This window comes from Lagenorhynchus albirostris, chromosome 12, assembly GCF_949774975.1.
Source record: "Lagenorhynchus albirostris chromosome 12, mLagAlb1.1, whole genome shotgun sequence".
In the NCBI taxonomy this organism is placed as follows: Eukaryota; Metazoa; Chordata; class Mammalia; order Artiodactyla; family Delphinidae; genus Lagenorhynchus; species Lagenorhynchus albirostris.
Genome location: NC_083106.1, coordinates 8,437,156 through 8,461,339, shown reverse-complemented (window position 1 = coordinate 8,461,339; position 24,184 = coordinate 8,437,156). Strand labels below are relative to the sequence as shown.

Below are 24,184 nucleotides of genomic sequence, written 5' to 3'. Positions count from 1 at the left end.
CTTGGAGAAGGTTGGTTCTGGTTAGACCTAGGAGCTATGGCTAAAAAACAATAGGTGTTAATTGGGCTATGGGGAAATCAAACCCATATTTGGGCCTCTTCAGAATGCCTTTATGCTAAATAAACTGAGATAAATGGCTATGGCTACTGAGCTACAGAACACATAATAAAACTGTGAGTCACCTACAAACAAAAGAGAAAAGCAGAATGGAACAGATTTTGCATAGTAAACAAAACATATGAAAACTAAAATTATAGATAAAAAATTTAGCTGATGTGGTTAATATGTTTTAACAACATGACAAGAAAATGAAAGTTTTTTAGGTTCGAAGAAATGAGTACCATTAACATTCGGATGGTTATGGTACCATAACATTTTGATATGATATGCAAAATGCCACTTCTCCCACACCCATTATGAGTTTTAAAGGAACTATCATGTCCAAATACTTTTTCCTTCTGCAAAACCTCCACTCTCCTACATGTTTTCAAAATAAACCACAGTCTGATAAAACAGTTCTTTTTCCCAACTACAGAGGCAAACCCCTTATGCGTGGCGAAGAACTCAGGACCAGGCAGTCTGGCTCTGGTGTCTGCTTTCAGTCACCACCATGTGATGCTCTGAGTGACTTCTCAGCCCACGCCAATATTCCTCAGCTCAGCAGAAGTCAGAATGGCTTAAACACCATGATACCTACACTAGAGAAAATCACTTCTACCTTTCAGATCTATTTCAGTGATATGGGAATTTTTGTCAGGGATGACAATCTCTATAAAGTTCTTACATATTATCCGTTTTATTACTATTTAGCTTCTGTTAGCTTAGTGTTGGTTGAAAATAGAAAGGAACAGGACTCGTAAGAAGAGTATTAGCAAATGTGAGCACAGCCAATTTAAAGTTTCCATTCAGTATCTTTTCCTACAGATAATATATAACCGGCTTCACGGGACAGTGCCCTAACTTCGCAACTATTTTTTTTCTCTCTAGGATGGAACAGGATGGCAGTTAAGCTTAACCAACTTCAGTGTGGGGTCTACAGATGTAGGTATATTTAATAAACTGAATTAACTTATGGAATTATAGAGCTCAGAACTGGATGTTTAGCAAAACATCTGCAAAGTGTTTAACGGACTGGCTTACTGTAAAGGCAGGTTAGAATTGTAGAAGATAATCAACCTCAAATCCATCTAGAAAGCATTCTTAAAATTGTGGGTATTGAACAACCCATAATAAAAGTGACCCACAACAATCCCAATTAAAAAAAATGTCCTGGTCTTACTACCAAAATTAGTATTTTGTAAATTTTAGGAGGATCGTAACGACTTTTTAACAAGATGGAACTAACCCAGCAATGAATGACAGAAGTGATTCCAATTTTTAAAATGCTGTTAATGCAATAATTTATTTGAAGTTATTCTTTGCACCTCACAAAGGTTCAAGGTTGTTCAGAAGAAAGTATAGTAGATTAGAAGGAAGGAGATTGGGGCTCCAGCTTTCATCCCATTACTTACTAGGCTTGTCACTTAGGGCAAATCACTTAAAACCCCTGAGCTGTGGTTTCCTCATTTTACCCCTGCTTCACTCAGCTCCACTGCTAGGCAGCCTCCTCAAGGTGCTCCACACCCAGAAGGCACTCAGTGAATGTTTGCTGGCTGAACAAACCAAAGATTGATTGAAAATGAAAATAAAAATATTGTCACATACACCGCAGAAGTTGCTCTGAGGTTAAAATGATGTGGGGTTATAATATGTGGGGAATTAGCTTGAGAATCATGAAAAATGCTATAGAGACATACAGTGCAGTTCATTTTACAAATGGAGAAAGATGTTCTTATATATTTTTAATACCTAATTTAAAAAGAAACTAAGGTTGGGACTTCTCTGGCAGTCCAGTGGTTAAGACTTCGCCTTCCAATGCAAGGGGTGCAGGTTTGATCCCTGGTCAGGGAGCTAAGACGATACATGCTTTGTGGCCAAAAAACCAAAACACATAAAACAGAAGCAATATTGTAACAAATTCAATAAAGACCTTAAAAATGGTCCACATCAAAAAAAATCTTTAAAAGAAAAAAGAAACTAAAGTAAGTGTGTTAATAACTGCAAGCTATTTCAAATAACTTATATATTTATAAATATTTATATATATTTATAAATATTATATATTTATAAATATTCTGAGAAAAACAGACTATATCTACCTAAAGCTTCAGAAGACTTCAGTGATTAAAGATTCATAATTTCAGAAATAAAATATCTGTGATTTTCAATAGTGCAGGTAAATTCACCAGAGAAGTTCAGATTAAAAAGTCAAATGGTAATTCCCTATAACACAGTCATACTAGGTAATATCTTACCATATTTTAAAAAGAGATTTATATGTACTAATGTTGAAAGGTCTAAGATATACTGTTAGGTGAAAAATGCAAATAACACATCCCATATACTTCCAGGTGTTCAAATCTATATCTATAAAAATATCTTGAAAAAGGCCTGGAAGGTACACACCTGATCGAAGACAGTGGTCGTCTCTGAGGAGGGACTTTTAGCTTTATTGGCATTGCCTGAAATTTTTTAATAGCAGGAATGTGAAAAACTAGATGAGAGCATATTACTAATTCATAGAATCCCTTGAGCATTACTTGAAGATTGAAGATTGAAGGGGTAACTATCTGTTTAATTTTATACAAATATGGGTATACTTCTTGGTCTTTGCAAGGAGAGAGCACTATAGCTTTCAGTTACCCAACATTTAGGGATTCTTGGTTAGAGTAAGTTAAACAGTTTTTCTGCAGAGAAGAAAAGCTCAATGGCTGACAGCACTGATATCTAACATTAAATAGCATACTTACTAAAAAAAGAACGAAACCACAAAACTAAGGAAAAATATATTAGCTATATATAGTGGTAATGGGAAGAGTAAGTAAAAATATATTAGTTACACAGTGGTGATGGAAGGGCTAAGGAAAAATACATTCATTAGTTATATATACTGGTAATGGGAAGCTTGTAATTAGACATAATTCTCATTAGAGTTATAATATAGCTTCTAAATAGTCTACTATTAAATAAAGTTTCATTTTAAAAATTAGTTTTATTATTTCAACGTATTTGATTTGCTCAGTCCATTGGACAAGAAGACATGTTGACTAAACACAACCTAGCACATAACCTGAGGGGACTCGCGCATCGTTACCTGATTGCTCGCAAAGCTGACTGGCTGCTGCTGGGTTCCACGGCTCCGAAGCTCCCCTCTATTGCAACAGTTCTTCACTCCTGAAGGATTTCCTCATTTGTTTGCTCATCCTCTTCTTCCATAAGCTTCCTGTCTTGGGATGACACTCTCTCCATATACATTGCATCATACGGTGTTCTTTGCAGGGAGTCTGTGTCTGGAAGTGGCCTCTGTGCCTGTGATGCACCGTGATCCTGGAACTCGTAGCCCACCGGTGGGTCTCTCATTCCTCCAGGACCACTGAGCCCATCCTCAGGTTTCAGAGAAGAGTGCCTGTCCTCCTTACGCTCATACAGACTCAGTCGTTTCCCAACCACCTCACGGATCAACACTGAGAAATTATAGGTGCAGAAATCACTGTGATTTTTCGTATTTTGGTAGTTGTAATGCTGACTTACAGATGAGTACAAAATATTCACCAGCCCTCATCCCTTCCCTGTATCATGACCTTTTATATAAAGTCAACATACTTACCTTCTGTGCCACTTAATGCGCTAAATATGCATTATAGTCAATGCCCGTTTTAACAGAATATAACTTATAAAGTAATGACAGAAGATATTAATTCTGATCAAATTATACAAGAACCAAAATTAATATTGAGGGTAAAACTATGTACCTTTGTTAATATAACTGGTATACTGAAAATTTAAGAACCAAAACTTTAAAATATCTTTCTTCTATATATTCTTTCTACTGAAAAATTTCAGAGATGACTTTCAAATAATAAAATAAAAGAACTTACTGTCAACCACTGTTCTTCCAACCATGCTGCGCTCCATGGCTTTGTCAACTTCATTCATTAGCCATGGAAGGAATCCTATCTCAATATCTGTAATTTAAAAAGTTAACTTCATTAAGTGATTTTTAGGAATCATTATAGATTGGAAGAATTTGTGTTTTCCCCTAATGTTACAGATACATCAATATTGTTTTCTTATTATAAAATGTCAAATAGACTCATACAGCATCACTTTTGTTGTTACCACATTCTCTATATATCTTCTGGTCTATTTCTGTTCAATTGCAGTAGAAACAGTATTTTTAGAACTGTGAGGCCTTCCTTGGGGTCAAAGGTGTTAGAACTGACTTTATAGGTGCAATGTGAGATGAATCAAGGAGGCGGGGGGTGGGGGTGGAAGCAGGGGGTGTGGAACTGGGAGCAGAACTCCAAGCCAAATGCAATGCAAAGCCAGGACTGAGCAATGCTGGCACCTCCACCTGAAGCCCAGCTGAAGCCTGGGGACGACAGAAGCTGATCAAGATTCAGAGGTAAGGGTCAGAGGGCATCTAAGAAGGCCATGTAGAAATGGGTTGGAAACGAGGTGTTTCCATTAGTGATAAATTTGTTCAAACTGAAATGGAAATCTACTCTATGGTATAAGCCTTTAAAAAATATGGTCCCTGGGCTTCCCTGGTGGCGCAGTGGTTGAGAGTCTGCCTGCCGATGCAGGGGACGTGGGTTCGTGCCCCGGTCTGGGAGGATCCCACATGCCACAAAGCGGCTGGGCCCGTGAGCCATGGCCGCTGAGCCTGCGCGTCCCGAGCCTGTGCTCCGCAACGGGAGAGACCACAACAGTGAGAGGCCCGCGTACCGCAAAAAAAAAAAAAAAAAAAAAAGGTCCCTTACAATATACATTTTAATGTTTTAAAATGGCTTTTTTGGGGGACGTTTCTGGAGGTGCAGTGGTTAAGACTCTGCACTTAAACTGCAGGGGGCACAGGTTCGACCCCTGGTTGGGGAACTATGATCCCACATGCCGTGCGGCATGGCCAAAAAAAAAAAAAAAAGCTTTTTTTGGGGGCAGGCACCTAATTGTTATTTTTCAATGGGTGACAAGAGAGAGTGTGATAGAATATATATTCACTACTATAAATAGTCTTAATCTGAAGCATGAATCTCCTTTGCAAGCTTTTAAATGATCTATAACTGACTTTTCCAGCAACCCATGAACGCAGAAAAGGTTGCTGGCCTCTGTGACTAACAGCAAGAGGCCCAGCTGGACCCCGGGAAGCTGGCAGCATGGCAAGGGCACTGGACCTGGAGTCAGAGTCCCAGTCAGTGCAGACCTAAGCACCCCCCGAGTGTCCAAGAGCAATTCAAGTTCTCTGAGCTTCAGTTTCTACTTCTGAAAAATGGGACTTAATCTGCCATACTCCCTCCCTCACAGCCCTTTCGGATGGGCCAAATGGTATCATGTGTGAAAAACACGACAAAAATTGCCAAGTACAATAGAAATGTAAACTAATAATATTTGTCTGTAACCTGACCCTTATGTATTGAATTCAGTGTGTCATCGGTGAAAACTGACATGGCTAATATCTGCCCTCAGACAGTATTAGCCATTTGAAATAGGACCTGTGTACAAAGCAGCATGGATGTAAGTGCTTTTGAACCCGAGGAAGGAGGGCGGCAGTGAGAAAGTGCCAACTCTTCCCCTCCGTTTGGCCACACCAAGCTGAGGAGAGTGGCTCTGAGGGGATGCTGGGAGATGGCTAACAGGTACGGGTTCTATCAAGGCAGAGACCAGGTTGGTTTGGTTGTTGTTGAAGCCTCCAACACTTAATACAATGCCTGGGATAGTATAAACACCTATTACATAACCTCACTAGCTGTCCCCAAAGAGATTTTGATTGGAATAGGAAGTCTACTGAGAAAAACTTAGCGACAACTACTTACACATATAGATTACATATACAACTGACCCTTGAAGGACATGGCGGTTGGGGCTGCTGACCGCAGGCACAGCCAAACATCCGCGTATGACCTCGCAGGCAGACCTCTGTATCTGCAGGTCTGCATCTGCGGCTTCAACCAACCACGGGCTGTACTAGCTGCAGTACGTATTGGGTGAAAAAGTCCGCGTTTAGGTTTTATTTACATTATGACGTTTAGCTCCTAAATGATCCTCGTGTCACACAGGAGGAGACTGAAGGTCATAGAGCTTAGTTAATGATAAAACTGGGATTCAAGCTCAAGTTTTTGACATCAAGTCCGTATTTCTTTCTACTATCCAATATTGTTTCTCAATGAAAGTAAACATCCTAAAATCAAGATCTTTATAATGCACCTCTTACTAGTAACAGTTCTTTCTTAAAACAACTGTAATTGATTTTAAAATTTGTTTCAGAAAGATTCCAATTCAAAATAAAAATGGGCACGCGATAAATCTGAACCATGAAGAGGATGCTTATTGTTAGACAGTTAATCTAACAAAGACCTCCACAGACCTCTTTCAACAGGATCATAAAAGTAGCCTGCATCCCTGAGGCTGCTGAAAACAGAAGGGAGAAGGTCGGCCAGGTAACGCTGTGCAAACGCTCGGGCGGCGATTTTCTGTGCAGTCTCCTTATGCTTGTGAACCACCTGCCACTGCTGCTGCTTACGACGTTCCTGCCCAGAGAAAAACGCCACCACAGGTGGTTATTCAGCTATTACGTCTTTCCCAAATGCTGACTCTAGTGAGCGGGAAGAATTTGGACTTATATTTGTATCCAAAAATGAACAGTGAGGTGTCTATTACCAGTTCAGGTTTTTCATCAAGATTTTAATGAATTTCAACAGCTAGGTAGGTACTGAATTCAGAGGAGATGAAACTTAAGGTAAAATTTGTTTCCTGATCCATTTTCAAGTAAAATAATTTCAAGACATACATGTTTGACTGTATGGCTGATATCAAAGAATAATAACAGTTATATGTATTTTTAATTAGTATTTTAAAGTATTGCTGATATGAAAATTACAGTTGCTTAGATATCTTTGATTAAAAACTTGGGCCAATAAGTTATCTCATTTGTAATGATTCTTTGAGTTCATAAAGTTCAGAAAATTATAAAACCTCTTTTTGTTGTTGTTGCTTCTTGTAGCTCATATGAAACCTCTGAAGCTAATGAACTATTCTCTACTCCTATGTACAAGTGGGAACATTAATATATTTTCTAATTAAATCTATTTTCAAAGTTTAAGCAAATATAAATCTAGATGATTTGTAGACTTCATTTTTTAAAATATATTTCCTAACAGTAAATAAACAAATTTAACTTTTTTTTTGATAGGGTCTTCACCAATTATTTCAACAAAGCTAATTCTGTCAGTGTTCATTTTATAATTGTGAACAAATAATCCTGCATTTGCACAATCTTTACCATCAGCCCTATGCTCTTTACACAATTAATTATTCACTTTGGAGGAGAACTGAAAGTCCATTTGACTAGGTTTTGGGTAAAATGTCCCGACCAACTAAGCTATTCTGCGTGGTAAGCTAAACTCTTTGAGCCCTTTCAGGTGTCTGGGAACTCCTTCATCATTTATCCAGCCAGTGTTTAATACAGGGTGACAGTTATTGCCAAACCCAGACAGACTCTTATCTAAAGATTACTGAGCCTCGTGCTTCCTAACTAGAGGTTTCTGGCATATTTTAAAAATTGGATTCTAAAACTTTTCTTATTAAAGGTTCTAAAAACCTATAATCTAGAGAAATATTCTATAAAGACCCCAAGTATAAATATTTTATAAAGACACAAGTAGTAGACTCTACAGATGTGGAGCAAGGCTCACCACAGAGAATAAGATGCAGAATTCTAGGCAGATCTTCTGCTTCTTACCGCCCACCTACCCAAAGATACTCCACTTTTTCCTGCCACCTTCTCTGCCACTGACTTGGGGCAAATTCACGTTATTTCTTTCTCTAGCACTCTTGATATTTAAGAGTGCCTTTCACTGGAACATATGTAATTTAAATTGTTACATTTAGGAACTTTGGGAACTCTGTGTAGGTACATTTATGTAAAGTGGAATTTAAAAACGTAATTCAGTCCAGGAAAGATCTGTGATCTACAGGAGAGACCTGAGCAACAATTACTACAGGTCTTTTCTATATGTTTGCAAAGATCTTGAGCTCTGTTCATACTACATGTGATTTTGAACATAGTCTATTAAATAACCAAAATCTAAGAGAGAAACTAAAATTCTATACTTTTTCCTCTCGGTGTCGTCTCTCCCGCTCTTCAAGTCGCTGAACTTCCGCAAGCTCGACGTTGCGTAACTCCTCATGTACGTGCTGACGGGCCTGCAGGTTCGCCAACTCTTCTTCTTCCATTACTTCCAGAAGAGACTGCTCGATGGTCTTTCCCACCAAAACTTCTAACATTGGTTTAACTTCAAGATCAAAGTCAAAGAGCTTAAACACACAAAACAAAGCAAGTTTAAAATTGTAATCATGAACCAAAGGCTCAGTGAAAAAATATCCGGAAGAGTAGCAATAACAGAATACTATTTATTGAGTGTCTTCTGTGTGCCAGACACTGTGCTGGTGTTTTATTTATGGTTTCTGATCCTCAAAATAGCCTGAAGGGCACACAGGCTGTTTACAAGCAAAAAATGATTGAGTCTAAGTTATAAAAAGACCTATGCAATCATCAGAATGAACCTCGATACTCAACAATTTTCAGATAAAACTCTGAAACCCAAGGGAAATGTCCGTCTTTCTTATTCTCTGCCTTTTCTGCTCAGTTTTTACTGGTCGTTTTGATAACGGTTTGAAGAACAAAGGAACAAGAATAACGGATATTTTGGTGATTCATCTCTAGGATTTCGAGGCAAATATACCCTTCTATGTAGGTTATGAAAACTTAATTTCCCAATCTCAACGACCGTACTTTCAAATTCCTTCAAATCTTAAATCTCACTGAAGTCATTATGTACATAAGGACTGCCTTCTCTTCTTCAATTTCATAAACTGGCCTATTTATGCATTCCACACTGATATGAAAATGTAATTATTTCAGGATTATTTTCCTAACATAGATCATCTTCATAAAATTTATGTAATCTACAAAGAACTAACAGTGGAACTTCTTATACCAGAGATATTACTTTTATTTGGTACAAATCTACCTTAATATTCATATATTAAGCAAGTATGCAAACGCACAAAAATTAAATATGTAAATATTCTAAAAACATTTCTAAAAATTTTTATTTCTGAACAGCAAAGAGGGAAAATGAGATCATGGTATTTAAAAACATGCAGACCTACTAGAGAATGGACTTGAGGATACGGGGAGGGGGAAGGGTAAGCTGGGACAAAGCGAGAGAGTGGCATGGACATATATACACTACCAAACGTAAAATAGATAGCTAGTGGGAAGCAGCCGCATAGCACAGGGAGATCAGCTCGAGGCTTTGTGACCACCTAGAGGGGTAGGATAGGGAGGGTGGGAGGGAGGGAGATGCAAGAAGGGGTAGGATTGGGAGGGAGATGCAAGAAGACATATGGGGACATATGTATATGTATAACTAATTCACTTTGTTATAAAGCAGAAATTGACACATCACTGTAAAGCAATTATACTCTAATAAAGATGTTAAAAAATAATTTAAAAAATAACATTTCTGGGTAGCTCAGTATAAAACTATTATAGATAAATTTGGAAAGAAATGCAGTAAGTAGAATCTTCTTGGCTGTGAAGTGGTTTGTATTCATGTTAAGCTTTTAAGTAAACCTAACTTTAACTATTTATAAAGAAGATAGAGGGAAGTCCAATAATGTACTATACCTCTCCTTCTAGAATTTGGGTGGCCACATCTTTGCCAGTTTTGGCAGGAATAAAGAGCGGTGTTGGTGGTTTGTCCAAAAATGCATCTGTTTGGCATTCCATATCAACTTCTATTATGCGGTCAGCAATTTCTTCAAGGTATAATTCTAAGAGAACACCATATACATTGAGTTTGAAATTCTGGTCTATTCCAAGTATTTGAAACTACAGTCCCTTCAAAATAGAATTGAATGGATCAGAAAACAAGTCTTGGAATAAAAGTACTCAAATGTGGGGTTCAATTCACATAGTGTGCTAAGCGTTTTTATAATATTTGGAAGACTATAGAGTTACTCAGGCTAGAACATTAATTAAATGTTGAGAAAGCACTGTGCTTTGTATTTGAAAACAGAACTAAAGAAGAGCATGAAACCATAGATGTACGTAAGACACAAAGTATAACACAGGATGCAAAGTTAACGATCCATTTATTTAACGAGTCCTAAGATAGTCAACTTATAAAGATTTTAAAATTCCTGGATATTTAAAAAAACTATGCACCATGTCACTGTGTTACCTGATGTTCCCTCTAGCCTACATATTATAAACAGACATATGAAACCAAATTTCACCTTAGGAATAATTTATATGAGGCAAGGGCAGTATGGTATCACGCAAAGAACATGAGAATCGGAGTCAGATGTTGAACACAGAACCCAGCCAAATTACATCCTCTTTGGGCCTCAGTTTCTTTATGTGTAAAAGGGCTCATAATTATCAGTCACATGGAGTCTTTGTAATAATAAAGGAGATACATAGGAAAAGGACCTGGTGTAGTCTCTGAGATATAAGAAATACTCAACAAAAAGTACCTGCTATTCCATCACTTAATATTCTGATGGTATAAATAAACACTAAAATTTAGCTCTCTCAGAATTACAACTATGTTGGCTAATCACAGACATATACTCATTCTACACTTGGCCTCAACGTAGGGAAAAAACACGGAATGGTCCTCTTCCTTTCATCCTTATTATCCAGAAATATCTCAGATGAATCTACTCACCATCTTGGCAGGGTGCAAGGTGAATGCCGAGTAGTTACACTGGTCCAAGGAGAACACCAAGTACTGTTTGACTATCAAGATTCTATCAACAACACAGCTAGACCCTATAGATCTAGGTAAGCCTCCACAGCTGACAACAGTCAAACAAGAGGAAAAGCCTGGCACTAGCCTAGGAAAGCCCGAATGGCCCTGGGGAGTAAGCAAAGCGAATGGAGAACAAAAGGAGAGACAAGAAGAGGCCATGGTGAGAGAAGTGGGGGACTCAGATCTAAATGGGTTTACTCCCCTCAAAAGACAAAACACCAAAATAAAACTAGATTGCTGTCCTCTCCTGTTGGTCCAACACTGATTCATGTTGGGCTATAAAAAGTAAGAAATAATGCCAGTTTGAGAATAGAATATGTGAAAAGGGCTAAGAGAGAACTTAATTTGGTCATTAAATTCTTTTTTCAAAAACCCCATCTCATACTTGCAGCCATACCCAATATAATAATAATATATAGTCTATGAGTTTGTTTAATGAAGGGACTTCTCCTACCATGTGACTGGGGAAGTACTGGACAGCATAACAGACACATAAATAATATAAAGGCCAAATAAAATGAACTGACTTAGAAAACCAAGCACACCCAGGAGCCACCATGCCAATGGCGGGCCCACATACCTGTCTGTACATCTACATGCTTTCTGCCTTCCACGGGTTCGGGCGTTCGTGGTCTGAGCTCTTCTTGGGCTCGTTTTTTGGCAAGAGCCCTCCTCTTAGCCTGCTGCTGTCTCTGAATCTCTGCAGGATCGGGCTGCTCAGGCTGAGTGACAGAAAAGGCTTCTAAAATTTAGAAAATATTTCTCAAAGCATATAGGACTGCTGTTCCAAAAGTGATTCCTGGATGGTATAAAAGCCTCTGTCAGAGAATGCCTCTTGATTATCATCAGTGACTTGATGATTAAAAATTTATTTGAACTTTGTCTGGTAATTACAAAGGTATCTGACAAAACATATAAAGTAACTTCAATTTATGACTGTTAATTAAAATGGGTGCAGAATCCCATCTAATAAATTGTTTTTCCTCATTCAAGGATTTTTACCATGAACTCCTCTGGGGCCTAGTAAACCGATACAACCATTCAGTCACAGTAAATTTTAATGTGTAGTTAAGAAATTGAAAAGCGCTCGAATTTTTAAAAAATCTGATTTCATGGACAGAATTTCCTTAAAAACTACATTAGCTCACAAAGAAAATATCCTCAGTCCAAACGAAGCCTGTCCAAGTGCACAAAATAGTAGCTAAGGGATTAAAAGTATAATTATTCACAGTAGTCCTGCAATATGTGGCAGTCCTTGATTTCATATTCATATCTAATTCTGTAGTCCTTCTCTATAGCTAACTTATCTTATCTCAAGGTAAATATGAAAAGAAAAGGAGAAATATAAAAGTACTTTACATGAAAATTTTTAATATTTAAAATTAGACTTCTAAAAACATTTTAATTGAAATTGTAGTTTTTTAAAAAAGAAAAAAGAAAATTACCTATAATCCCATCTTCCTAATACAATGGCTACTGCTATTGAAATGCATACAGTGTTTGTGAAGTTGTGGTGATACCATACATTTTATACTGTTTTCCTAACTTAACACTACCTATCGTAAATTTTCCCCATATTCACATTATATAGTGGAAAGAAGAGCATTGGCTCTGAAGCTCAAATTCCAACTCCTTAATTTATTAATTACTAGGATTAGTAAAGCTTGGACTAATAACCCACATTTTCAGATATTCAGTTTTCTCATCTGTACAATGGGAATAACATCTGTTAAGTTTTAGATTATAAGGAACAAATCAGATGATAATGTAACAAGTCTAACACAATACCTGTCATAGAATAGCTCTTCCCTTACATAGTTATCATTTCCTTTTATTATAAAATAACCACCAAAAAGAAAGAAATATCTTTAAGAAAAAGAAAGAAATATCACCTACAGTTTTATTTTTCTAATACAATTACTAATATCATTTTGGGATTCTTCAATGGAGGACTTTTCCTTTGTATAATGTGTATATTCTACATTATTATAAATATCATGCTTGATTTATTTCTATTTTTTAATGTAATAGAATTATAAATGTCAGCCTTGAAAGATTTAGGGTAACAGAAATACAACAAGTTCATTTTAGAAATGCATTGCCTAGGGCTTCCCTGGTGGCGCAGTGGTTAAGAGTCTGCCTGCCAATGCAGGGGACACGGGTTCAAGCCCTGGTCCAGGAAGATCCCACATGCCGTGGAGCAACTAAGCCCGTGCGCCACAACTACTGAGCCTGCGCTCTAGAACCTGTGAGCCACAACTACTGAGCCCGCGTGCCACAACTACTGAAGCCCGCGCGCCTAGAGCCCGTGCTCCGCAACAAGAGAAGCCACCGCAGTGAGAAGCCCGGGCACCGCAACGAAAAGTAGCCCCCGCTCGCCGCAACTAGAGAAAAGCCCGCGCGCAGCAACGAAGACCCAACGCAGCCAAAAATAAAATTAATAAAATAAATAAATTTAAAAAAAAAAAAAAGAAATGCATTGCCTAACTTAACTGTTTCAGATCTAGTTATAATCTCTTTTTAAAAAAGTTTTATTTTGAAATAATTCACAGAAATTTGCAAAAATTGTACATAGCGTCCTGTGTATGCTTCACCCAGCTTCTTTCAATGGTGACATCTTATACAATTGTAACAAAATATCAAAATCAGGAAATTAACATATAAGATATTAGCAGATCTTACTCGGTTTTCACAATTTTTACAGGCATTGATTTGTGTCTGTGTATATTATTCTATATGATTTTATATATAGATTTGTGTAACCACTACCACAATAAAGATAGAGACCTATCTCATTGCCCCAAAGGAGCCTCTTTTATATTTCTCCAAGTCCCACCTTCAATTCTGTTCTCCATCTCTAGATTTTGTCTTTTTAAGAATGTTATATACAAGGAATCATTCAGAATGTAACCTTTTGAGATTGCCTTTTTTTCACTAAGCATAATGTCCTTGAGGTCCACCCAGGTTATTACCTGTATCAATAGTTCATTCCTTTTTTTAAAAAAAATTTATGTATTTAATTTATTTATTTTTGGCTGGGTTAGGTCTTCGCCGCTGCACTCTGGCTTTCTCTAGTTGCTGCGAGCAGGGGCTACTCTTTGTTGCGGTGCACAGGCTTCTCATTGCAGTGGCTTCTCTTGCTGCAGAGCACGGGCTCTAGGCGCATGGGCTTCGGTAGTTGCAGCACATGGGCTCAGCAGTTGTGGCTCACGGGCTCTAGAGCGCAGGCTCAGTAGTTGTGGCGCACGGGCTTAGTTACTCCGTGGCATGTGGGATCTTCCCAGACCAGGGCTTGAACCTGTGTCCCCTGCACTGGCAGGCGGATTCTTAACCACTGCACCACCAGGGAAGCCCTCATGGCTTTTTGTTAGCAGTGCTTGATTGCATGAATGTACCAGGTTTGTTTAACCATTTACCTACTGAAAGACACTTGGTTTTTTCAGTTTTTTGGCTATTATGAATAAAGCTGCTACAAATGTTCATTTGTGAACAGGTTAATATGTGAACATATGTTCCCATTTCTCTGGGATAAATGTCTAAGAGTTAAATTGTGGACTTGAATGGTAAGTGCTTGTTAGTTTTTATAAGCAGCCACTTAACGATTTTCTAGGGTCAATGTACCATTTTCCATTTCAAACTGCAATCTACCAGAGTTCCAGTTGCTCTACATCCTCACAAGCACTTCATCTTACTATTATTTTAAAATTTTAGCTTTTCTAACAGGTGTGTAGTTACATCATTGTGGTTTTAATTTGTATTTCTCTAATTTGTATTTCCCTAATCTTGGTTTCAAGACTTTTTTTGTTTTTTGCTTTTGGAAGTTTGATTTTGATGTGTCTTGGTGAAAATTTGTAGGTTTATGCCTTTTATCAAACTCGTGGAATTTTCAGGCACTATTTCTTTGAGTATTTTTTCAAATCCCACACTTTTCCTCCTTTCCTGGGACTGAATTTAGATATTTTTTTATTGTTCCTCAGATCTCTGAGGCTTTTTTGGGGGCAGGCGTCTATTTTCTACCTGTTCTTCAGACCAGGTAATTCCACTGATTTGTTTCTGTATTGACTGTTTCCTATGTCATCTCCAATAAGTCCATCTGAGAGGTTTTTATTTTGGTTATTGTATTTTTCAGTTCTATATTTTCCATTTGGTTCATTTTAATCTTGTCTGTTTCTTTGCAAAGATTTTCTATTTTTTTCCATTTGTTTCAAGAAAGTTCATAATTGTTCATTTTTGATTGAAGTATTTTTATGATGACCACTTTAAAAGTCTTGTCAGGTTACTCCTACATCTGAGTCATCTTGGTGTTGTCATCTCTTGATTGATTTTTCTCATTCAAGTTGTGACTGTCCTGGTTCTCGGTACAATTGAGTGATTTTTAAATTGTCTTCTGGACATGTTGGGTATTATGCTGTGAGACTATGGGTCTTAATCGTTTTAGCAGGAAGTCACCCCTTTTGTTTTAGTGCACAGGTGTGAGTGGAGAGGAAAGTTTACCACCATGCAGTGAAAGCAGGGTGCCAACCTGCATCACCTCACTGGTGCCAGGTGGGGGTGATAGTTCAGCTCCTTGCTATGCTCCACTGACACTAGCGTTGGAGTGTGGGGGAGTTGAGTTCTGGCTAGCACTGCCTCTTACTACCTTGTTCCTCCTTGTTGCCGTCAGGTAGGGTTGAAAATTCAGCTCCCTCCTGGCTCAGCTGATGCCACCCCAGAAAAAGTAGGGTATCCATTTATACCATCTCTTACCACCTCACTGCCCCGGGTGAGGTGGCACTTCAGCCTCCTGCTCTGCCCTTGTTGACACCAACTCCATGGATTAATCAGAGGACTGATTCGTATTGTTGCTGTCACGTGGAGATGTTAAAAGGTCCAGCTCTCCACCTTAGCCTCACCAATGGCCATGTGGAGGGGCAGGGCGGTTTATCCATTGGTGTGTGGCTGGAGGAGGCTACAATGGTAAGAAGGTTTCTGTTGCACGAGGCCACCCTCTACCTTTGGACAGAGGGAGCAGGCTTTTCCTAGGGTGTGCCAGGTTCCAGGGTGTTCGTGGTTGCAGGCTGCAGGCTTCTCTGGCACTCTGGGATATGTGAGAGGCAAAAAGAAAACCCACGGACTCATTGCCATGTTGTTCAAGTCCAGAGGTTCCTAGCCAGTCCACTTTCTTCTTTCTACCTTTCAGAATCTTCCTGTTTGTTTGTGGTGTTACATCCAGGGTTTTTTAGTTGTAAAAGGAGGAATAGGAAGGAATTGGTGAATTCCTACATGTCTGGAAGTCGGAGTATACTTTTAAAGTGAGGTGTTGATGAACTGACTAAAGAACTAAAAAAAAATGTACCAAATCATCATAATATTAATTTTTTTAAAAAGGACTAAAAAAGCAGTGATTCTCCATTCTACTCTTGTTTGAGGTCTGGCAGTATTCATTGCTACTGCCACAAGAAAATGCTGGAACATGTCTATATCACATGTTTGAGCTATTGTTTCTAAATGCTGGCCCCTGAACTGGCTGTACCAGAATGGCCCAGGGAAGTTTATTAATACTACATACCCCTGTGTCCAACTTTTGGAGGTTCTAATGCAGTAGATGCATGGTATGCTGAAGCATATATATTTTTGAGTTTTCTAGGTGATTTTGATATATGCTGATTCAGAATGTCTAACATCCCATACATCCCATGTGGTGTTAAGCATTTATATGTCAAATAGTGTTTACAAGTTAACTATATTTCATTTCTGTGCCAAGAAATCATTCTTTTTTTAAATTTAATTTTTTTAATACAGCAGGTTCTTATTAGTTATCTATTTTATACATATTAGAGCACATATGTCAATCCCCAAGAAATCATTCTTAATATCACACTATATCTTACTCATCTCTGTATCCTACATACCCAGCACAGGACTTAAAACTCAATAAATATTTGTTGAGTGAACTAAAGAAAAGAAGCATAATTCAGACTTTTTGATTAAATAATGATAACAGTATTGGAGCATGAGATAATTTAAACAAACCTAAATATATTAGACCAGTGCTACTGAAAGTGTGGTCCTCAGACTCGTGTTGTCTGTGAGCTATTTGAACTGGTCTATAACAATTTAATTATAGAAACTGAGAGTAAACATTTGGAAACTTTTAGAATAGATCTCCACAGTTCTATTAACCTAGTAAAAAATTGGGGTTTGTATTTTTAAAAATACTTTTAATTGTGGTAAAATACACATAACATAAAATTTACCATCTTAACCATTTTTAAGTGCACAGTTCAGTGGCATTAACTACATTCACATTGTGCAACCGTCACCACCATCCATCTCCAGAACTCTTTTCATCTTGTAAAAAGGAAACTCCGTACCCATTAAATAACTACTCCCTATTCCCCCATCCCTGGCAACCACTATCTGGTTTGTATTTTGCATGTCTTTTTTTTTTTTTCATTTCATTTTTCTAGCAATTCATCTTTATTTTATTTCATAAATGTGTTAGTCTATAACAGATTAGAAATTAAAAGAAACAAAAATTGGTCCTTCACCACAAGAACGCTCTGTGTTATACTATTCAAATTATACTTACCAGTGGTACTGTCTGCAGAGCATAAGTGTTGCCTCGGATCACCCTTCTGTCATACATTATGTTTCCGTAATGCATAGGTTCTTCAGCTCTGTAAAAAAGCAAATTCTAAATAATGACTGTAATAGAGTATTGGTATCTATGAAGTCAATTCATTTTTTAAAATTGAAGTATACTTGATTTACAGTGTTGTGTTAGTTTCAGGTGTACAGCAAAGTGATTCAATTATACATATATATATATTTTTTCAGATTCTTTTCCATTATAAGGTATTACAAGATATTGAATGTAGTTCCCTGTGCTATATAGTAGGTCCTTGTTGTTTATCTATTTCATATATAGTAATGTGTATCTGTTAACCCCAAATTCCCAATTTATTCCTCTCCCCCCTTTCCCCTTTGGTAATCATAAGTTTGTTTTCTATGTCTGTGAGTCTATTTCTGTTCTGTTAATAAGTTCAATTGTATCACTTCTTTAGATTCCACATATAAGTGATGTCATATTTGTCTTTCTCTGTCTGAAGTCAACTCATTTTTAATAGGATTTAGAAATGAAAATATTTTCATTTAAGATGAAAATACTTTAATTGATTTTTTTTTAGCACAGTCCATAAAGTAAGGAGACAAATGGAATGTTTATTATAAAGCCAGGTGCTTCACAGATATTATTTATTGCTCACAATAAGCTTCAAGTTGGGAATGATGGTTGCCATTTGACTGAAGAGAAAGTAGACCCAGAAAGGAATCTGACCAAGGTCACCTAGCTAGTGAGAGGTGGAGCTAGATTTAGGATGCAAATCTGTTAGACTACTTAACAAACCTGAAAAGAGCCCAGGTGAAATGGGACTTGCTCTAAAGGACTGAAAAAATTTTGATTCCAGAATTGAAAAGTTACATTAATAGAATCAGGCTTAAAACATAAGTTACATTTATTATTGTTCTTTAACCTCCAAGCTATTTTAAAATGATATTTTTAAAATATTAATAAAATTTTAACTTCAGAGGTCAGAATGATCAATAGTGAAAAATACACAGCTGATATTTTCATTTGAAATTCTGTAAACGATATGCCATTTGTGGTTATGAAACCAAATAGCGACCTGTACCAATAACAGTACTCTCTCAGAAATGATTCTGTTAGGGGTAGTAAATTGCTTGTTTATCACATACTGAAACCACTACTGGATAGCCTGGCATCATATTACTCAAAACCCAGACATGCTTCACTGCTCATCTTACTTGACTCCTGGACAGTGTTTGGCTCAGCCGGCCACTTCCCCGCTGAAGTGCTCTCCATCCCAGGCCTCCCTGATACCACCATATTATTCTGAACGCTCTTCTGCTTTTTCTCTGACTCCTTTCTCAGCCAGGTATTTGCTAGTCACCCCCACTGAAGAATTTCCTCATGATTCAGCCTTCTCTTGTCCTGAGTTGACCTCATCCACTCTCAAGGCTTCACTTAATGTCCATATACCTAAAACTCCCAATTTTATCTTTAGCTCAGAACTCTCCTCTGAGCTCCAGACTGTACAGCCAGTTGACATGCGTGATGACATCTCACTCAAATGTCTCAAAGGCAACCTCAAAATTGAACTAATTATCATTTTCCCACTCCAACTTGTTACTTCTGTAGTGTTCTCTATTTCATTAAATGGTACTACTAATCACCCAATTGGTTTAGAAGCCTGGGAGTCATCCATGACTCTTCCCTCTTCCCCATTTTCTATAACCAGCAAATCCTATTGATTCTACCCCCCAAATCTTTCTGGCATCCATCCACTGCTCACTGCCACCACTATCGTTTACTGGGACTGTTGCAGAAGTCTCTTAGTCTCTTAACTGTGTGGAACAACATTTCTTTCCAACATTTCTATCCACTGTAGCCAGTGATCTTTCAGAATGGAAAAATCCAAACATAATGCTTACTTGATTAAAGCCTCCTAGTGCTAATTAAAAGTGATAGGATAAATTTTGGTTTTGTTTTTTATGATATCAAAGACAAAAAGAAAAAAAAGTCCATAACACCTATTGCTGGAGAGGATGTGGGAAAAAGGATACGTTTAAACATTTCTGGAGGAAAGATATTTTGTTCCATTTGTCTGTATTAAAAAAACACATGACTTAACAATCCCACCCTGGGAATCTGCCTCATAGATATATAAAAGCCAGTACATAAGGCTATTTACTGAAACTTCCTTCTTTGTGGTAAAAACTTGAAGTGAACTAAATATCTATCAATAGTGGAAAATTTTAATAACATATGGTATCAGGGGATATCATGCTGCTAGTAAAAATAATTGGAGGAATTTCCACAAAGAATTAAGTGAGTGAAGGAAGATGTTGAGAACTGTGTATGTTACCATTGCTATGAAGTAAAGCCCTTGTAGCTGTGTATGTGTATGTATATATTTATACACGTGTACATAAACCTGTGAGCCTGGAGAAAAGTACAGAAGTATTCATTCAAAGTCATTAACATGGTTTGGGGGCAGGAGAGGGAGAGTAGGTTTGCAAGGGAAGGGGCTGGGGAATAAGGCTGTACTAAGAAAACCCACAGGCATGAGTGATAGGATAATTATTAAAAGATTAGATATGTATGTGCATGTATACATAAAAAAATTAGGAAAAAAAGGAATTAGAGCTTATAAAATAGGGGGAAGCCAACTGCAGATTAATGTGTGTAGTATGATTCTACTTTGGAAATAAACCTTCTATACATATGTGCATATGCTCCTGTATGAGTGAACAAGCAAGGAGGTGTGGAAGAATAAGATTTTTTAAAAATTTATTTATTTTGGCTGCATTGGGTCTTCTTTGCTGTGCATGGGCTTTCTCTAGTTGTGGTGAGCGGGGGCTACTCTTCGTTGTGGTGCATGGGCTCATTGCTGTGGCTTCTCTTGCTGCGGAGCACGGGCTCTAGGCACGCAGGCTTCAGTAGTTGTGGTGTGTGGGCTCAGTAGTTGTGGCTCACGGGCTCTAGAGCGCAGGCTCAGTAGGTGTGGCGCACGGGCTTACCTGCTCTGCGGCATGTGGGATCTTCCCGGACCAGGGGAGGATCAAACCCATGTCCCCTGCATTGGCAGGCGGATTCTTAACCACTGCGCCACCAGGGAAGCCCAAGATTGTTAAATTTGGTTACAACAAGAAAGTGGGAGTAGAGGTCGGTGGGAGATAGTTAACTCTGCCTTTATTCCCCCTTATTTTGTATTCTTCATTTGCTTCAACAAGCATATATTACTTTTCTAAATTGAAAATCACCAATAAGGATAATTTTAAACTGAAAAATCAAAGACATAATATAAAAGAACTCCTTCCAAAGGCCTGAATCAACAGTTTACTTGAATATACCAATCAACTAACTCTATAAAAAAAAAGAAATTGTTCCTAATGAACCACCATTGATTCTTATTTCAACTGTTGGTGTGATTTAATAGGAAGGATTTGTAAGCAACCACTTAAAGGCACCAGGAATTATTTCTCAAAGGAGTCCCTTTTAAAATTGAATCCTTTTATAATATAAATAATTTAAATTTAAATTTCCTTGTTTTGGCTTTCTTAAAGTGGTAGACATTTATTATAAAAGAAGTCTTGGGCTTCCCTGGTGGCGCAGTGGTTGGGAGTCCGCCTGCCGATGCAGGGGACGTGGGTTCGTGCCCCGGTCCGGGAAGATCCCACGTGCCGCGGAGTGGCTGGGCCCGTGAGCCATGGCCGCTGAGCCTGCGCGTCCGGAGCCTGTGCTCTGCAATGGGAGAGGCCACAACAGTGAGAGGCCCGCGTACAGCAAAACAGAAAAAAAAAAAAAAAGTCTTTATTGTCAGAATAAGATAATTATGAATTTAGACTCTGTTTGAAATAAGCATCAAGAGCTACACTGCTCCTGTTCAGTCATTAATTCAACAATTTGTGTTGAGTGCTACGTGTCAGGCAGAGTCTTAAGTGAACAAAAGTCACAAAGGTTCCTGCTTGCATGGAGCCTGAATTCTTGTAAAGTTCTGCTGATTCCAAAATTTGAGGCTTACGACAAGAACTTTAAGAGAACCATAACATTTAACGCCCTTTCCAAATATGGATATTTGAATATTTGCAAATACTGATGAATGTAGAAGTACAATTTGGGGTCCAGCATGTTAGGATAACCTGATTCCTGTCCAAAGACTGCTGTGGAAACAGCTTTAGTTGGCTCCCATTTTGGACACGCTATTGTGTGTGACACCTTTTTTTTTTTGCGGTACGCGGGCCTGTCACTGTTGTGGCCTCTCCCGTTGCGGAGCACAGGCTCCGGACGCGCAGGCTCGGCGGCCATGGATCACAGGCCCAGCCGCTCCGCGGCATGTGGGACCCTCCCGGACCGGGGCACGAAGCCGTGTCCCCTGCATCGGCAGGTGGACTCTCAACCACTGCGCCACCAGGGAAGCCCTGTGTGACACCTTTTTACCTCAGTTTCTTCATTTGCATAATGGAGTTATAGACCAAGTTCACAGCACTGGGGACTACGTAAGAAAATGTCTGTAAATGCCCCTAGAAGGTGCTTGCATGGCACATAGTCGGCCAACAGTAAACATCACTTGACTCAAACTTAGTGAAATAAGTCGGTTCCGTCCACATGTTATCAATCATGCCAGCATGATTTCTTGCCCTTTCTTGCTTCAGTTCTCCACACCACGGGAGAGTTCTTTAGGGGAGGAAATTTTATATTTCGCAGAGCGTAGAAAAGGGAAAGCAGCATAGGCAGGTTTTGCCAGGGCGAAGGGGCCAGGACCCCGCGGCCCCGGGACGTGGGGGGGTGGGGGTGGAGACCACAGAGGGGTTGGTTGGCTCACTCACTGCTGCATCTGGTCGTCCCGGTAACAGCGGCGCCGGCCAGGCAGGGCCCGGGGCCGGCTGGTGTAGGTGTAGGTGGCCATGGCTGGAGAGGCGCGGTCCGTCAACGTGCAGGCCACGCCCAGGGTCAGACCGCTTCGCTTTCGGTGAAGTTTGGGTTCGAAGCAGGTGGCCACAAAAGTGTCGTGGGAGCCGGAGAGGTGCACGTAGTGCCAAGGGCAGGGATTCCGCGACGCAAGGAGAGGCGGCAAGAAGGGAAGCGGGCGGGACGGGAAGTTGCCAGGGCAGGAGGTGGGAGCTACACTCGGCTTACTCGGTGCAGCACTGAGCCCGCCGGCGCCACCCGCACCGGTTGCCCAGCAACCCAGCGTTCCGGCTGGAAGCGGGACCTCAGGGAAGTTCCTGCTGGAGGGTTTCGGGGGAAGACCAGTGCGCCGGGGCATTTCCGGTCTTGACTCCGCCCACCCAAGTCTACCTTGTAGATGCACCTACGCGTGAAGGAGGCGGGCGTGGCAGACCCCCGCGGAGGCTTGAGGAGGACGGCCGTGGTCCCCGGTCCCACTTTTGAGTGTGGCTTTGCGGGGCCTGTGTTGGCGCCGTTCTCCCAGGCCTCGTTCCTCGGGGGCCGCCCTCGGCTGCTTCTACCGGCACTGACGCCGCGCCTCTACTTCGGGCTGTCCACCTACGGTCGCACACGCGTGGCACCCGGGCTCCTAGCTCTGTTACGTGCCAGGGCCGGGCCAGGGCTTCCCTGGTGCCTCCCAGCACCGCCACCTCTCCCGCCCCAGGGGCCTCCTGCCGCCGTCCTCCGCAGCTGGTCTGCATTCTCCGCCTTCTCTGCTTACCGCTCTGTTGCTAGTCCTACAAGGGACCCTCGGGCGCACGGAGCGTGAAGGCCTGCCCCACCGACGTCTCATTTTGGGAAAGGGTGGGCACTTTCTTGAGTCTTTTAGGCCCCCTTTGCCCTGAAGAATGAAGCATCATGGGGTGAGTCTGCCCTTAGAAACGCAATGGATTGGTTTTAGTACTGGCAATGTAGGAATATTGGTTTGTGTAAGTGAAGTTTAGGCATCCCTGAGCGATCGGTTATTTGCATTTGCGTTTGCGTTCTTCAATTCAGTTAAGTGCTGTGTGGATTTAAATGCAGGTTCTGCAACGTACTAGCCCTGTATCCTCTGGCAAGGTAATGTTTTTGTGCTTCATCTTGCTAATTTGCAAAATAGGGGTAATAGAATTTATCTCTTAAGAGTTTGTCATGAGGATTAAAAGAGCTAAGAGTAAAATACGTAGAACTGTATCTGGTAAATGATAAGGCATTCTATTAAGATCGAGATCCCTCCTGTGCTTTGAAGCTTATGGTCTAAAGCAGATGTAGGCATTGTATAAACACTAACATAAAGGTATATGGTAAATGCGAGAGGTAAAAACACTGAATGAAGATTTTAGGTCTGATCTCTTAATTTTGAGGTGGTTTCTGAATGGGCCAAAGGAGAAAGTGACATTTAAATTGTGTCTGATGTGCATAGAAACAGATGGACTAGAAGTGGGGGGCTAGAGAAAGAAACGAGTTAAAGATGACTCTAAGGGTTTTGATTAAATGTCGGGCATTGTGTAGAAAAAAATGCAGAGACGCTCTGGCTTATGTTGTTTTTCTTCAGAGGATTTAATTTTACTCAGCTGGCAGAGTTGACATTTAATAAAGGATTCAGGCTTTGGGAGGACTGATCGATTTCTGGTTTTCCCTTATTCCAGACCATAGGCCTCTAAGAATCTCAACAGAAAACCTAGCATTTTAACGGGTCCCCATCTTGGGGGGCCTTGAACTCTGTAAGTTTGTATTCCCAGCTCTGTGAGATTGTGGAAAGGTCTACTTAGCT

General features: G+C 39.6%; 1 protein-coding gene across 1 annotated transcript; it reads right to left on the bottom strand.

The window, feature by feature from the left end:
- Window positions 1-2,246: 2,246 nt before the first annotated feature.
- Window positions 2,247-23,132, bottom strand: RSPH3 (radial spoke head 3). The gene is given in 9 exon segments (XM_060167397.1): window positions 2,247-3,563; window positions 3,978-4,064; window positions 6,464-6,626; window positions 8,209-8,412; window positions 9,791-9,936; window positions 11,500-11,641; window positions 17,491-17,578; window positions 22,311-22,849; window positions 22,851-23,132. Coding segments are annotated over 9 exon segments (1,947 nt in total). The 3' UTR covers window positions 2,247-3,267.
- Window positions 23,133-24,184: the final 1,052 nt, after the last annotated feature.